At 61.4% G+C, this 14,760-nt stretch overlaps 3 protein-coding genes and 1 non-coding gene across 4 annotated transcripts; 1 reads left to right on the forward strand and 3 right to left on the reverse strand.

The window, feature by feature from the left end:
* Positions 1-335: 335 nt before the first annotated feature.
* TRNAG-CCC (transfer RNA glycine (anticodon CCC)) lies at positions 336-406 on the reverse strand. The gene has a single exon. It is a non-coding gene; the product is annotated as a tRNA-Gly (tRNA).
* A 99-nt stretch (positions 407-505) lies between these two features.
* On the forward strand, positions 506-5,847 carry PCYOX1 (prenylcysteine oxidase 1). The gene is made up of 6 exons (XM_069035683.1): positions 506-603; positions 1,362-1,568; positions 2,288-2,462; positions 2,804-3,015; positions 3,097-3,249; positions 3,655-5,847. Exons 1-6 carry the CDS (start codon positions 510-512, stop codon positions 4,311-4,313), a joined length of 1,500 nt encoding a protein of 499 aa, XP_068891784.1. The 5' UTR covers positions 506-509; the 3' UTR covers positions 4,314-5,847.
* Positions 5,848-5,999: 152 nt separating this feature from the next.
* On the reverse strand, positions 6,000-8,986 carry SNRPG (small nuclear ribonucleoprotein polypeptide G). Its single transcript, XM_069035691.1, has 4 exons — positions 8,687-8,986; positions 8,402-8,424; positions 7,711-7,835; positions 6,000-6,163 (listed from the first exon to the last, which is right to left on the reverse strand). The coding sequence occupies exons 1-4, from the start codon at positions 8,716-8,718 to the stop codon at positions 6,113-6,115; spliced, it is 231 nt and encodes a 76-aa protein (XP_068891792.1). The 5' UTR covers positions 8,719-8,986; the 3' UTR covers positions 6,000-6,112.
* An 878-nt stretch (positions 8,987-9,864) lies between these two features.
* Positions 9,865-13,306, reverse strand: FAM136A (family with sequence similarity 136 member A). Its single transcript, XM_069035690.1, has 3 exons — positions 13,199-13,306; positions 11,034-11,174; positions 9,865-10,053 (listed from the first exon to the last, which is right to left on the reverse strand). The coding sequence occupies exons 1-3, from the start codon at positions 13,283-13,285 to the stop codon at positions 9,865-9,867; spliced, it is 417 nt and encodes a 138-aa protein (XP_068891791.1). The 5' UTR covers positions 13,286-13,306.
* Positions 13,307-14,760: the final 1,454 nt, after the last annotated feature.

Consider the following 14,760-nt stretch of genomic DNA (forward strand, 5'->3'; position numbering starts at 1 on the left):
AAAATAAAAAAGTTAAAATAAGGTAACTAAAAATAAAGGAGTTTAAAACAAAAGGGTTGAGACTAAAGGAATTTGAAACGAAGGAGTTGAAAGAATTAGAAGTAAAGGGATTAAAAGTAAAGGGATTAAAAGCAGGGTGAGAAAGTACGTGTGGGCACCGAGAAAGGGGGTGCCTTCCACAGGGGCGGGGAAATTAAAATAAAGGAGTTAAAGTGAAGAAAGTAAATCAAAGGAAGTAAAAGGAAGGCATTGGAAAAAAAAAATTCAAAGGGAAGTAAAAGAAAGGACTTTGGAATTCAGGACAGAAGAATTCAAAGGGACGTACAAAAGATTTCTGCGCCGCCCGGGAATCGAACCCGGGTCGCAAGAATGGGAATCTTGCATGATACCACTACACCAGCGGCGCGCACGGGAGAGCCGCTCCCCGTGCCCCTGATGTTCCCGCCGCCCGCTGCCTGCCCGGGCAGCTCTCCCAGCCCGCCCATCGCCCTCTGCCCTCGGCAGGCGCCATGCCGGGCCTCCGCCGGCTCCTGCTGCTGCTGCTGCTGCTCGCCGCGCTCTGCCCGCCCGCCCTGAGCCTCCGCGATGGGCCCGGCAGGATCGGTGCGGCGCGGGAGAGAGGGGTTAAGGACGTGGGGGTGTGAGGGGAGGCGTGAGGGGCACGGGGTGAGAGGAGGGGAGCTGGGGGGGTTGTGTGAGGGAGGGCGGGTGTCAGGGAGGGGGTGGGGGGCGAGAGGGGGACTCTTTGAGGGGTCTGTGAAAGATCTGTGAGGGGGGAATCTCTTAAAGGGGTCTGGCGGAGGGGGTATGGCGGGGGGGGGTCCCTTGAAAGGATCTGGGGGGGGAGACTGAGGGGATCTGTGAGGGGCGGGGGGTGCGAGAGGGATCCTTTGAGGGGATTCGTGAGGAAGGTGTGAGGGGAGAATAATTCAAGGGACCTTGAGGGGCTTCGTCATGGGAGGCCCGTGAGGGGATCTATGAGGGGCAGGGAGTGTGAGGGGGTGTCCCTCGAGGGATCTGAAGTGGGGGGACCCCGTGAGGGGTCTGAGAGGGTCGGGGGGTGTGAGGGGAATCCTTTGAGGGGATCTGTGAGGAAGGTGCGATGAAGGGACCCCTCAAGGTCCCTGGAGGTCAGGGGGGGCCATGAGGGGATCTGTGAGGGGCGGGGGACACGAAAGGGGATCTCTTGAGGGGATCGGGCTGGGGGGACCATGAGGGATCTTTGAGGGGGGGTCCCTTGAGGGGATCTGTCGTGCAGGGATCTGTGAGGGGTGGGGGGTGTGAAGTGGGGGTCCCGTGGGGGGATCCGTGAGGATCGGGGCCCCTGGGGGTGTGAAGGTGACCGGGCCCGCTTCTCCCAGCCGTGGTGGGGGGCGGCATCGGCGGCTCGGCCGCCGCGTATTTCCTCCGGCAGAAGTTCGGCCGCAGCGTGCAGCTGCACGTGCTGGAGAAGGCGGTGGTGGGCGGCCGGCTGAACACGCTGGACGTGGAGGGGGCCACCTACGAGGCAGGGGGGTCCGTGATCCACCCCCTTAACCTGCACATGAAGCACTTTGTCAAGGAGCTGGGTGAGCAGGGACCCCCCATACCGGTGTCCCCGAGCCCCAAAGTTATCCTTCCGTCCCAAAATTATCCCCCTGGGGTGTTCTGGGTCCCACTCTGCTGGGGGATATCCCTTGAAAGAACAAGGCTTGGTAGCCCCTTATCCATCCCCAGTAGGCCTCATATCCTTATCCAGTAGTCTCGCTTCTTCCCCAGTAACCCCCATATCCTTCCCCAATAGCCCCCCCTTCTTCTCCCAATATTCTCCCCATATCCTTCCCCAATAGCCCCCCTTTCTTCTCCCAATATTCTCCTCATATCCTTCCCCAGTAGCCCCCCCCCTTTTTCTCCCAATATTCCCCCCATGTACTTCCCTAGTAATCACCTTTCTCCAAAATCCCTCCCCCACAGGCCACTTTCCTTTCCCAGGTAGCCCCCCATCACCTCCCCCATGCCCCCTGTGCTATCCCAGCCCCACTCCAGGCAAAGGAAACCTACATCCCAATGGGAATGGTCCCCCCCTCCCCACAGGTGACCCACTAAGGGCATCATAAAGGTCCAAAAGTCACTTCCAATCATTCCCTGGCTCCTGGTCAAGGGCTAATTCCATTTTCCATGCCTTGGGACTCCAATCTTCAATCACTCACCCTTATCAGCATGAAGCCAGGATGTCTCAGGAAGTTAAAACTGAGTTGGAATAGCTCTGCCTTTCCCTGAATTACCTTTTTCCATCCTTTTCCCAAAGGCCTCTCGGTCGCCTCAGCCCAGGGCAGCCTCGCCGGTGTTTACAACGGGGAGGAATTTGTGTTTGAGGAGAGCAGCTGGTCCTTCATCAACCTCCTCAAGCTGCTCTGGCACTACGGCCTCAACCCCCTGCGCATGTCCATGTGGGTGGAGGACATCCTGGACAAGTTCATGAGGTGGGCTGGGGTCCTGAGGGGGAAAAAGTGGGAAAGGCCATTAAAAACACCTCATTCCATGGCCAGGGACACCTTCCACTATCCCAGGTTGCTCCAAGCCCTGTCCAGCCTGGCCTTGGACACTTCCAGGGATGGGACAGCCCCAGCTTCTCTGGGAAAACTGTGCCAGGACCTCACCATCCTCACAAAACTCCCCAATATCCAACCTAAACCTCCCCTCTTTGTCCTGTCCCTCCAGGCCCTTGTCCTGCAGCTCCCACAAAGCCACGCCATGAGATCCCCTGCAGCTTCCAGGGCCCCAGAGCTCATTAACAGAGACAATTTCTTGTGTGCAATTAAAGGATCTACCGGTACCAGATGCACGACTACGCCTTCAGCAGCAACGAGCGCCTGCTCCACGCCCTGGGAGGCAACGACTTCACCCGGCTGCTCAACCAGACCATCGACGAGGCCATGCAGAAAGCGGGCTTCTCCCAGAAATTCATCAACGAGGTCGTTTGTCCGGCCATGAGGGTGAATTACGGGCAAGGGGTCACCATCAATGGCTTTGTAGGTGAGTGTTTTGGGATTTATCCCCCTAATTTTCCAGTTTTTCCAGTGTTTCCTTGCTCTGACAGTGGTGGTTTCCTTGCAGGTGCTGTGTCCCTGGCTGGGGTGCAGTCAGGCCTTTGGTCTGTGAAAGGGGGGAACAAACTCGTGTGCTCCGGCCTCATCTACTCCTCCAAGGCCGAGGTTATCCCGGGAACAGTCGTGTCCATAGAGCCGAAAATCAGACAGAGGCCTGGCGGTGAGTGGGGTTGGAATTCCCTTCAGTGGGGAGGGGAACGGTGATGCTGGAGGCCAACCTCGGCCCCTTAGGGTTTCAAAATGAAAATTCCTCCCTGGGAGGGTGGGGAGGGGCTGGGATGGAATTCCCAGAGAAGCTGGGATCCCTGGAAGTGCCCAAGGCCAGGCTGGACAGGGCTTGGAGCAGCCTGGGGACAGTGGGAGGTATCCCTGCCCATGGCAGGGGTGGCATTGGATGGGCTTTAAGGTCCCTTCCAATCCAAGCCATTCCAGGATTCCATGAAAAGAGGGCTCAGAACGCAGCTGTACAAGTCTATAAACCCAAACGCGGTGGCATTTTGAAATGCCAGGGACAGTCGGGATTCCCTCCCACCCCGGATCAGGATAACCTAGCTGTTCTCCGCAGGGGACCCGGTGAAGCTGTACCAGGTCACCTACAACACCTCCTCGGGGCTGACAGGGGACACCTACGACATCGTCATCATCGCGGCCCCGCTCGGCCGCAGGATGGCCAACATCACCTTCCGCAACTTCGACCCTCCCATCCCAGAATTCCCAAATCCCTACCACCAGACCGTCACCACCTTGGTGCACGGGCGCTTGAACACCTCTTTCTTCGGCTACCGGGACCCCCAGGCCTTTCACTTCGGGGCCATTTTCACCACGGACAACCCCAAACTGTTCATCAACAGCCTGGGCGTGGTTTCCCCCGTGGGGGACACCGGCGTGGGCGGGAAGCTGCCCTTACAGTCGGCCGTCTGGAAGGTGTTTTCCAAGGAAGTGCTCACCAAGGAGCAGCTCAGTTTGCTCTTCTCCTCGTACGACTCGGTGAAGGTGAAGCCGTGGTTGGCGTATCCCCAGTACAGGCCTCCCGAGAAGTGCCCTCCCATCATCCTGCACGAGCAGCTGTACTACCTGAACGGGCTGGAGCGCGCGGCCAGCGCCATGGAGATGAGCGCCATCTCCGCCCGCAACGCCGCCCTGCTCGCCTTCCACCGCTGGCACGGCCACAGCGCCAGCATCGACCAGGAGGACCTGCACGAGAAGCTCAAAACAGAGCTCTGAGACCCCTCCCGGGGCTTAATTAACACTAATGAACTCTGTGCTTCACCCCTCTGAAGAGGTGTTCTGTAGGATCGTGGGATCCTTAAGGTTGGAAGACCTTCAAGATTGTCAAGACCTTCAAGATTGTCAAGACCTTCAAGATGGTCAAGACCTTCAAGATCAAGACCTTCAAGACCATCAAGATGCCGTAATTAACACCAATGAACTCCATACCATCTCCATACTTTGCCCCTCCAAGGAGGTGTTTCATAGGATCATGGGATCCTCAAGGTTGGAAGATCTTCAAGATCATCAAGATCTGGAAGAACATCAAGACAATCAAGACCTTCAAGATGATCAAGACCTTCAAGACCATCAAGATTCCGTAATTAACACTAACAAACTCCATACTTCACCTCTCCAAGGAGATGTTTCATAGGATCATGGGATCCTTAAGGTTGGAAGATCTTCAAGATCATCAAGACCTTCAAGATCTTCAAGACCTTCAAGACCATCAGGATGCCGTAATTAATACTAATGAACTCCATACTTCACCCCTCCAAGAAGGTGTTTTGTAGGATCATAGGATCCTTAAGGTTGGAAGATCTTCAAGATCATCAAGACCTTCAGGATCTTCAAGACCTTCAAGACCATCAAGATACCGTAATTAACACCAATGAACTCCATACCATCTCCATACTTTGCCCCTCCAAGGAGGTGTTTCATAGGATCATGGGATCCTCAAGGTTGGAAGATCTTCAAGATCTTCAAGATCATCAAGACCTTCAGGATCTTCAAGACCTTCAAGATCTTCAAGACGCCATAATTAACATTAATGAACTCTGTGCTTTGCCCCTCCAAGGAGGTGTTTTGAAAGATCATGGGATCCTTAAGGTTGGAAGATCTTCAAGACCTTCAAGATCATCAAGACCTTCAAGTCCAACCATCAACCCAACCACGTTCACCATTAACGATGTCCTCAAGTGCCGCGTCCGTGCGTTGTTCGGACACTTCCAGAGATGGTGACTCCACCACTGACCTCGGCTGGACAACCCTTCCATGACACCCCGTTATCTCATCTCAACCTCCCCTGGTGCCACTTGGAAGCCGTTTGCCCAACTCAGGCGGGAGCAGGACAGCAGTGAAGCGTTCCCAAGTAAGCCAGGACATCTTCCTCAAGCAAATTCCTCCCAGTTTTCCTCCAAACCCTCCATTCATGCCTGTCTGAGATTGGGGAATTGGTTCAAAGTTCCCTATTCACCCCAAAAGTGCCCTGCAGCTGGGGATCTCTGTGAAGCCACGCCCATCCCATGCCCTCTCCAGCTGGGAATATCGACTCCCTGCCTCTCCAGCCCTCTGCCCCAACTTTTCCAAAGGAATTACTCCTCAGGGTGGAAATGGGGGCTTTGTTTGCTTCCCAAACTTCACTGTAGCCTAAGGATGGGGGGGAATGGAGCGCTGGGAGCTGCCAAAATGGGTGGGAAAGAGGAAAAACCGCCGGTATCTGTCGCTGTGTAGAGGTGTGAAGGAGTTAATAAAGAATTTAATGACCTGAGTGCTTTTTAAGGAGAAAACCACCCAAAAGAACACAAATTTAACACCCGCTTCAATAAATTCAGCCGCCTCAAAGTTTTCCCAGGAGATTTCCCAGGATTTGGAGTGGAATTAACACCCAGCTGCCAAAAACTGATGCAAGAAAGGCTTGAGTTAGGTCAACCATTACAAAATTTAATTAACAACAAAATAATTGTACACTTGTGGGCGGCGTCTTGGACGAGGGAACGGAACCGGTGGGTTGGGATTTGAGGTTCTCCAGGGTTTTATACTCGTTCCAAAGCTTCCAGCATGATGATGCTGTTCCCTCGGATCACCTGGAAGGGGCAAGTTGAGAGTTGTTACCTCCCATCTCAGGGTTCTTTCCTTCCAGTTTTATTTCCCCAAAGCACTGATCCTTGGAAAACCGGCTGGAATTCCCCCACAAGGATGAAAATGGGTTGATTTTAACCTTGAATCCCCAAGGATTACAGAATCCCAGAATCCTTGAGTGTGGAAAAGCCCTTGGGATCATCGAGTCCAACCTTGTCCCCAGCCCAGAGCCCTGAGTGCCACCTCCAGGAGTTCCTGGGACACCTCCAGGGATGGGCACTCCAAACCTCCCTGGGCAGCCCCTGCCAAGGCCAGACCACCCTTTCCATGGAGAAATTCCTGCTGGTGTCCACCCTGAGCCTCCCCTGGCCCAGCCTGAGGCCGTTCCCTCTCCTCCTGTCCCTGTTCCCTGGCAGCAGAGCCCGACCCCCCCGGCTGCCCCCTCCTGTCAGGGACTTGTGCAGAGCCACAAGGTCCCCCCTGATCCCCCTTTGCTCCAGCCTGAGCCCCTTTCCCAGCTCCCTGAGCTGCTCCTGGGGCTCCAGCCCCTTTTCCCAGCTCCCTCAGCCACTCCTGGGGCTCCAGCCCCTTTTCCAGACAATCCACATCCCTCCCACCATGGTGCCATCTGTAAATTCACAGAGGGTGCCCTTAATCCCCTCGCCCAAATCATTGATGAAGATATTACACAGGACTGGATCCAATCCTGATCCACGGGGACATCACTGATGCCTGGCCCCAGTTGGATTTGGCCCCATCCCCACCAATCCTTGGGTCTGTCCATCCATCCATCATCCATCCCTCCATCCCTGTGTCCATCCCTCTATCCATCATCCATCCCTGTGTCCGTCCGTCCATCCATCCATCCATCCATCCATCCATCCATCCATCCATCCATCCATCCATCCATCCATCCCTGTGTCCGTCCATCCATCCATCCATCCATCCATCCATCCATCCATCCATCCATCCATCCATCCATCCATCCCTGTGTCCATCCATCCATCATCCATCCCTGTGTCCGTCCATCCATCATCCATCCCTGTGTCCGTCCATCCATCATCCATCCCTGTGTCCGTCCATCCATCATCCATCCGTGTGTCTGTCCATCCATCCATCATCCATCTGTGTGTCCATCCATCCATCCATCCATCCCTGTGTTCATCTGTCCATCCCTCCCTCCCTCCATCCATCCCTCCCTCCCTCCATCCACCCATGTCCATCCATCCCTCCCTCCCTCCCTCCCTCCATCCATCCATCCCTGTGTCCATCTGTCCATCCATCCATCCCTGTGTTCATCTGTCCATCCCTCCCTCCCTCCATCCACCCGTGTCCATCCCTCCCTCCCTCCCTCCATCCATCCATCCATCCCTCCCTGTGTCCCTCCCTCCACACCTCCATCCAGGTGTTTCCAGCCAAGCCTTCACCTCTCTGGGAAGGAGAAGCACCCAAAGCTCTGCTGAAGTCCCCGCTGACACATCCCAAACCTGTCCCGCTCATTCCGCCCACGGCGGCCCCACCAGTGGCTCCCAGTGCTCCCAGTGGCGCTCACCACCATGCCGATGTTGTTCTGCTGCCCGCCCGGCGCCATCTCCACGCACTCGTCGATGACCAGGTTCATGAAGGGGTCGAAGCCCCGCAGGATGCCCTGGACGTGCCGGCCGCCGTTCAGCTTCACTGCGGGGAATGCGGGCTCTTAGGGGTGGCAATTCCCAAAACGGGACCGTTTCCCCCCAAAACTGCAGCGTGGAAGGAGCGGGACCCGCGGGGAGGGTGAATGGAAAGGATTAAGCACAGCCCATGGATGGGGTAAGGAAAGGGGGCAAAGAGTGAAGTTTTGTATTATAAAAGTATTATAAGTTAAATTAACGAACTACGGCTTAAATGAACGGATTGTTTTAATTAATTATTTTCATTTTAATTAATAGCTTGTGAGGCCTGAAGTCAGTCAGGACCTGCTCCAGGCGGGCTGTTCTGAGCACCAGCCTCAGCGGCCGGGACCCCTCCCTGAGCACCGTGAGGGGTGCCCGGGGGTCCCCAAAACCGGGCGGGGGGCTGAGGAGGAGTCCCCAACAGCGGGGGCCATGAGGGGGAAGCGCGGCTGGGGAGGATCCCCCAAACCGGGCGTTGTTGGGGGGCGCGGGGCGGGTTCCCAACAGCGGGGGCCGTGAGGGGGCTCAGGGCGGGCGGGGGTCGCCGGGCACCGCGAGGGGGAGCGGGGTGGGATCAGCTCCAGCACTCACACGACAGCTTCTTGTCCATGAACCTGCAACGAGATGGCACCGGGTCAGCACCGGCGGGAAGGGGGGGACGGGGCCAGAGACCCCCACCCGTCACCCCCTCATGACACCGGGGCGAGCCCCTCGTCCCCCCCCCGCCGCCGCCATGACACCGGGCCCGCGGTGCACGCCGGGACACCGGCAGGCGGCGGATCGCGCCGTTTCGGTTCCCGCTCCCCGCCACACCCTCCCCAGCTCCCCTCGCCCCCCGGCCCAGCCCCGGCCCCGGCCCGGCGCCCCCAGACCCACTTTTTCAGCTCGGGCGGGTGCGCTTTGCTCATGGCGCCCACAGCCCCCGGCCCGTCTCTGCCGCGCGCCGCGCTCTGACGTCAGCGCGCCGTGCGTCTCCCCGCGCCGGCCAACGGCAGCCAATGATGGCCCGCGGGGCGCTACCGCATTCACCCGAGTAGCGGCGCAGCGGAGGGGAATGTAGCGGGGCGGTAAGAGGGCAGAGCAGGGGGCGGTGGGGGAGTGCGCGGCTACACGGGGAGGTACAGCGACATGGCGGCCATGGTGTGCGGTGCGAGTGAGCACGTGTGCGAGTGAGCGCGTGCGTGTCTGTGCATGTGTGTCCGTCTGTCCACACGTGTGTCCGTCTGTCCGTGCGTGTGTGTCCACGTGTGTGTAGGTGTGCACGGCCTGGGGACCGCGCGCCCGCCCTGCACACGCGCAGGGTCACCGCGTGCACTGCACACGCACAGGGGCTGCCCCTGTCCCTTGCACACGCCCGGGGACAGCCCAAGCCTTGCACAGCACACACCTGGGTCACCCCACACCTGGGTCACCCCACACCTGCGTCACCCCACAGGGGCTCCCCCCACTGTGCCCCCATCCCCCCCAGTGCCCCCCATCACCTGCAGCATCCCCTCCAGTGCCCCCCATCACCCCCCAGTGCCCCCATCACCTCCCAGTGCCCCTCATCACCTTCCCAGTGCCCCCCATCACCTGCAGTGTCCCCATCACCAACCCCATCACCCCCAGTGCCCCCCATCACCCCCTTAGGGCTCCCCATCACCTTCCCAGTGCCCCCCATCACCTGCAGTGTCCCCATTACCCACCCCATCACCCCCAGTGCCCCCCATCACCCCCTTAGGGCCCCCCATCACCTTCCCAGTGCCCCCCATCACCTGCAGTGTCCCCATCACCAACCCCATCACCCCCAGTGCCCCCCATCACCCCCTTAGGGCTCCCCATCACCTTCCCAGTGCCCCCCATCACCTGCAGCATCCCCTCAGCACCAACCCCATTCCCCCTCCAGTGCCCCCCATCACCCCCCAGTGCCCCCCATCACCTTCCCAGTGCCCCCCATCACCCCCCAGCGCCCCCCATCACCCCCTTAGAGCCCCCCATCCCCCCCATCCCCCGCGGTCGCTGGCAGGTGCCCCTCGCCTTTCCTGAGCGCGCGGGTGCCCGGGGGTGCCGCGCTGTCACTGCTCGATGGCCGCCAGCCCGTCCCGCATCTTCTTGGCCATGGCGGGCACGAGGCGCAGGTGCTGGTCCCCGCAGGTGGCCAGGCACGCGTCCAGCTGGCCCCGCACGCGCGGCTCCGAGCCCCCCGACTCCAGCGCGTCCTTGGCCTGGTCCGAGCACTGCAGCGAGCAGCGGCTCAGCCGGTCCTGGGGACAGCGGGGCCAGCGGGGTCAGCGGGGGACTGGGGGAGTCAGTGGGGTCAGGGGGGGACAGCGGGGTCAGTGGGGGGGACAGCGGGGTCAGTGGGGTCAGTGGGGGTCAGCAGGGTCAGCGGGGGACTGGGGGAGTCAGTGGGGTCAGGGGGGGACAGCAGGGGGGACAGTGGGGTCAGTGGGGTCAGTGGGGGTCAGCAGGGTCAGCGGGGTCAGTGGGGGACTGGGGGAGTCAGTGGGGTCGGGGGGGACAGCAGGGGACAGCAGGGGGGACAGTGGGGTCAGTGGGGGTCAGCAGGGTCAGCGGGGGACTGGGGGAGTCAGCAGGGGGACAGCGGGGTCAGTGGAGGGGACAGCAGGGGACAGCAGGGGGGACAGTGGGGTCAGTGGGGGTCAGCAGGGTCAGTGGGGTCAGCAGGGGGACTGGGGGAGTCAGCAGGGTCAGTGGGGGACTGGGGGAGTCAGTGGGGTCGGGGGGGACAGCAGGGGACAGCAGGGGGGACAGTGGGGTCAGCGGGGGACAGCAGGGTCAGTGGGGTCAGCAGGGGGACTGGGGGGTCAGCGGGGGGACTGGAGGGTCAGCGGGGGACAGCGGGGGGACTGGGGTGTCAGGGGGGGAACAGCAGGGGACAGCGGGGTCAGTGGGGTCAGCAGGGGGACTGGGGGGTCAGTGGGGGGACTGGGGGGTCAGCAGGGTCAGCAGGGGGACAGCAGGGTCAGTGGGGTCAGTGGGGGGACAGCGGGGTCAGTGGGGGGACTGGAGGTGAGGGGCACAAGGGGTGTCTGTGGGGGGCACAGGGGATGGATTGGGGGGCACAGGGGATGTTGGGGGGCACAGGGTGTATTTAGGGGGGCCCAGGGTGTATTTAGGGGGGCCACAGGGAACGCACTGGGGGGCACAGAACGGGCAGTGGGAATTGTAGAGATTTGGGGCATTCCGGGTTTTCCCGGGGGGTCCCGGTGCCCGTCCTCACCTGGAAGTGCTCGAGCTCGGCGGTGACGATGGCCTGGGCGCGTGCCAGGGGCGCGTGGCAGCGCTCGATGCAGCGCTGCACCTCCTGCATCGAGGCCGCCGCGTCCTCGCAGCACCGCGCGCTGCACCGGAACATCGTCCCCTGGGGGGGCACGGGGGTCACACCGGGGGCACACCGGGGGCACACCGGCACCCGGGGGACACTGCGGGCACCGGGGACACCGTGGGCACCAGGGGCACACTAGGGGCACACCGGGGGCACACCGGGGGCACACCAGCACCCGGGGGACACTGCGGGCACCGGGGACACCGCGGGCACCAGGGGCACACTGGGGGCACACCGGGGGCACACCGGCACCCGGGGGACACTGCGGGCACCGGGGGCACACTGGGGGCACACCGGGGACACTGCGGGCACGGGGGTCACACGGGGACCCGGGGTACACCGTGGGCACACTGGGGAAACACTGGGGGCACACCGGCACCCAGGGGACACCGTGGGCATGGGGGTCACACGGGCACCCAGGGGACACAACTGGCACCCAGGGGACACCGCAGGCACACCGGGGAAACACTGGGGGCACCCAGGGGACACCGTGGGCACGGGGGTCACACCGGGGGCACCCAGGGGACACTACGGGCACGGGGGTCACAGCGGCACCCGGGGGTCACACCGCGGGCACACCGGGAACACAGCGGGCATGGGGGTCACACGGGGACCCGGGGGACACTGGAGCACCCTGGGGACACTGTGGGGACAGGGTCACACCGGCACCCGGGGGCACCCTGGGGACGCTGGGGTCAGAGAGGGCACCCTGGGGACACTGGGAGTTAATGGGGGGCACCCTGGGGACACCACGGTTAATGGGGGGTGCCCTGGGCACGTGGCGGTTGATGGGGACAGCCTGGGGACACCGGGGCTCAGAGGGGCACCCTGGGGACCTGGGGGTCAGTGGGGGGCACCCTGGGGGATTCCTGGGAATAAGGGGACACCCTGGGGACCTGGGGGTCAGTGGGGCACCCTGGGGGATTCCTGGGAATAAGGGGACACCCTGGGGACCTGGGGGTCAGTGGGGCACCCTGGGGGTCAGTGGGGGGCACCCTGGGGGATTCCTGGGAATAAGGGGACACCCTGGGGACCTGGGGGTCAGTGGGGCACCCTGGGGGTCAGTGGGGGGCACCCTGGGGGATTCCTGGGAATAAGGGGACACCCTGGGGACACCCTGGGGACACCCTGGGGACCCGGTGGGGAGGGAGGGTCGGCCTGGGGGGACACGGTGGGGGTGTCAGTGGGGGCACCCCCAGGGCCATGGTGGGGCGGGGGGGGTCATCTGGGGGACACGGGGGGCAAGGGGTCAGTGGGGGGCACCCGGGAGGAGCTGGGTGTGCCCTAAGCACGGGGGGGCACGGGGGGTGTTGGGGACACCGGGAATGTTGGGGGGCACGGGGTGTATCTGGGGGGCACGGGGGGTGCCCTGGGGGGGGCACAGGGTGTATTTAGGGGATCCAGGACGTGCCCTGGGAGGGTGCAGGGATTGGGGGGGCTCAAGGTTGTTCTGGGGGGGCTCTCAGTGAATTGGGGGAGGGTTCCAGGGTTGTTCTGGGGGGGGGGCTCAGTGAATTGGGGGGGGTCCCAGTGAATTGGGGGGGGCTCAGGGTTGTTCTGGGGGGGCTCAGTGAATTGGGGGGGGTCCCAGTGAATTGGGGGGGGCTCAGGGTTGTTCTTGGGGGAGGTCCCAGGGTCGTTCTGGGGGGGGGTCCCAGTGAATTGGGGGAGCTCAGGATTGTTTTTGGGGGGTCCCAGTGAATTGGGGGGGGCTCAGGGTTGTTCTGGGGGGGCTTAGTGAATTGGGGGGTCCCAGTGAATTGGGGGGACTCAGGGTTGGTTTTGGGGGGGTCTCAGTGAATTGGGAGGGCTCAGGATTGTTTTTGGGCGGTCTCAGTGAATTGGGGGGGGGTCCCAGTGAACTGGGAGGGCTCAGGGTTGTTCTGGGGGGGGGTCTCAGTGAACTGGGGGGGGTCTCAGTGAATTGGGGGGGGTCCCAGGGCCGGTCCCGGCGCTGCCCGGGGCACGCACGTGTGTGGTGGCGATGTGGGGTGGGGGGTGGGGGGGTTGCAGCCGCAGCCCCGGGACGCCCCCAGACCCCTCCCCGCCGTGCCCGGTACCTGCATGGCGCGGATCCGCTCCCGCTCCAGCCCCTGCACCGCGCTCTCCACCGCGGCCTGGACCCGGCCCTGCGCCGCCTCCGCCATCGGCCCGCTGCGTGCCCTGAGCCCGCCCTAAACCCGCCCTAAACCCGCCCTAAACACCGCCCTAAACCTGCCCCGAACCGCCCTAAACCCGCCCTAAACCCGCCCTAAACACCGCCCTAAACCTGCCCTAAACACCGCCCTAAACACCGCCCTAAACCCGCCCTAAACCCGCCCCGAACCGCCCTAAACCCGCCCTAAACCCGCCCTAAACCTGCCCTAAAACTGCCCCGAATCGCCCTAAACACCGCCCTAAACCCGCCCTAAACCCGCCCTAAACACCGCCCTAAACCTGCCCCGAACCGCCCTAAACCCGCCCTAAACCCGCCCTAAACACCGCCCTAAACCTGCCCTAAACACCGCCCTAAAACTGCCCCGAACCGCCCTAAACCTGCCCCGAACCGCCCTAAACCCGCCTTAAACCCGCCCTAAACACCGCCCTAAACACCGCCCTAAACCCGCCCTAAACCCGCCCCGAACCGCCCTTAAACCCGCCCTAAACACCGCCCTAAAACTGCCCCGAACCTCCCTTAAACCCGCCCTAAACACCGCCCTAAAACTGCCCCGAACCGCCCTAAACCTGCCCTAAACCTGCCCTAAACCGCCCTAAAACCCCGCCCCAAACCGCCCTAAAACCCGCCCCAGAACCGTCCCTAACCGCCCTAAACCCGCCCCAAAACCGCCCCAAACCCCGCCCCCAAACCCCGCCCCCGAACCGCCCTAAACCCGCCCCGAACCGCCCCAAAACCCGCCCCAAACCTCACGGGAACCGCCCTAAAGCCCGCCTGGAACCGCCCTAAACCCGCCCTAAAACCCGCCCCAAACCTGAGCGGAACCGCCCCCAAACCGCTGGGAAACCCAAAAGCGCCGGGGACCGCCCCAAACCTGAGGGGAATCGTCCCAAAACCTCCGGGAACCGCCCCGAACCCTCTGAGAAACCCAAAAGCGCCCAAAACCTGCCGGGAATTGTCCCCAAACTGCCCCAAAACTTCTGGAAAATCCCAAAGCGCCCTGAACCCACCTGGAACCGCCCCAAAAGCGCCCCAAACCTGCTGGAAATCACCCGAAACCCGCCCCAAAACTGCCGGGAATCGCCCCAAAACTGTCGGGAATCGCCCCAAAACTGCCGGGAATTGTCCTAAAACTGTCGGGAATCGCCCCAAAAGTGCCGGGAATTGTCCTAAAACTGCCGGGAATCGCCCCAAAAGTGCCGGGAATTGTCCTAAAAGGGCTCCAAAGCCGCCCCGAATTCCGCTGGGAATTGCCCCAAACCTGCTAAACCCAAAACTGGGACATTGGGGCTTCAAAAATTTGGGATGAAATCATGGAAAAATGGGGCTGAATCCATTATTGGGGCATCAGACCTTCAAAATTTGGGATGAAATCATGGAAAAATGGGGCTTGGCAATCCCTGGGGATATTCCCCCGACTCCCACCTGTGGGATCCAGCATCTCCTTCCCAAATATCCCCCCCAAAA

Source organism: Aphelocoma coerulescens, chromosome 22, assembly GCF_041296385.1.
Source record: "Aphelocoma coerulescens isolate FSJ_1873_10779 chromosome 22, UR_Acoe_1.0, whole genome shotgun sequence".
Taxonomy (NCBI): Eukaryota; Metazoa; Chordata; class Aves; order Passeriformes; family Corvidae; genus Aphelocoma; species Aphelocoma coerulescens.

Bases quoted from the DNA above. Each gene is read 5' to 3' on its own strand.
- PCYOX1 (XM_069035683.1), top strand. From the start codon at position 510: ATGCCGGGCCTCCGCCGGCTCCTGCTGCTGCTGCTGCTGCTCGCCGCG. The intron at 3,016-3,096 runs GTGAGTGTTTTG...GTTTCCTTGCAG, and splicing joins CACCATCAATGGCTTTGTAG to GTGCTGTGTCCCTGGCTGGG. The intron at 3,250-3,654 runs GTGAGTGGGGTT...TGTTCTCCGCAG, and splicing joins AATCAGACAGAGGCCTGGCG to GGGACCCGGTGAAGCTGTAC.
- FAM136A (XM_069035690.1), bottom strand. From the start codon at position 13,285: ATGGCGGAGGCGGCGCAGGGCCGGGTCCAGGCCGCGGTGGAGAGCGCG. The intron at 11,175-13,198 runs GTACCGGGCACG...GTGCCCCCCCAG, and splicing joins AGCGGATCCGCGCCATGCAG to GGGACGATGTTCCGGTGCAG. The intron at 10,054-11,033 runs GTGAGGACGGGC...CGCTGTCCCCAG, and splicing joins CCGAGCTCGAGCACTTCCAG to GACCGGCTGAGCCGCTGCTC.
- SNRPG (XM_069035691.1), bottom strand. From the start codon at position 8,718: ATGAGCAAAGCGCACCCGCCCGAGCTGAAAAA. The intron at 8,425-8,686 runs GTGGGTCTGGGG...ATCTCGTTGCAG, and splicing joins CACCCGCCCGAGCTGAAAAA to GTTCATGGACAAGAAGCTGT. The intron at 6,164-7,710 runs GTGAGCGCCACT...TGCCCCTTCCAG, and splicing joins AGAACAACATCGGCATGGTG to GTGATCCGAGGGAACAGCAT.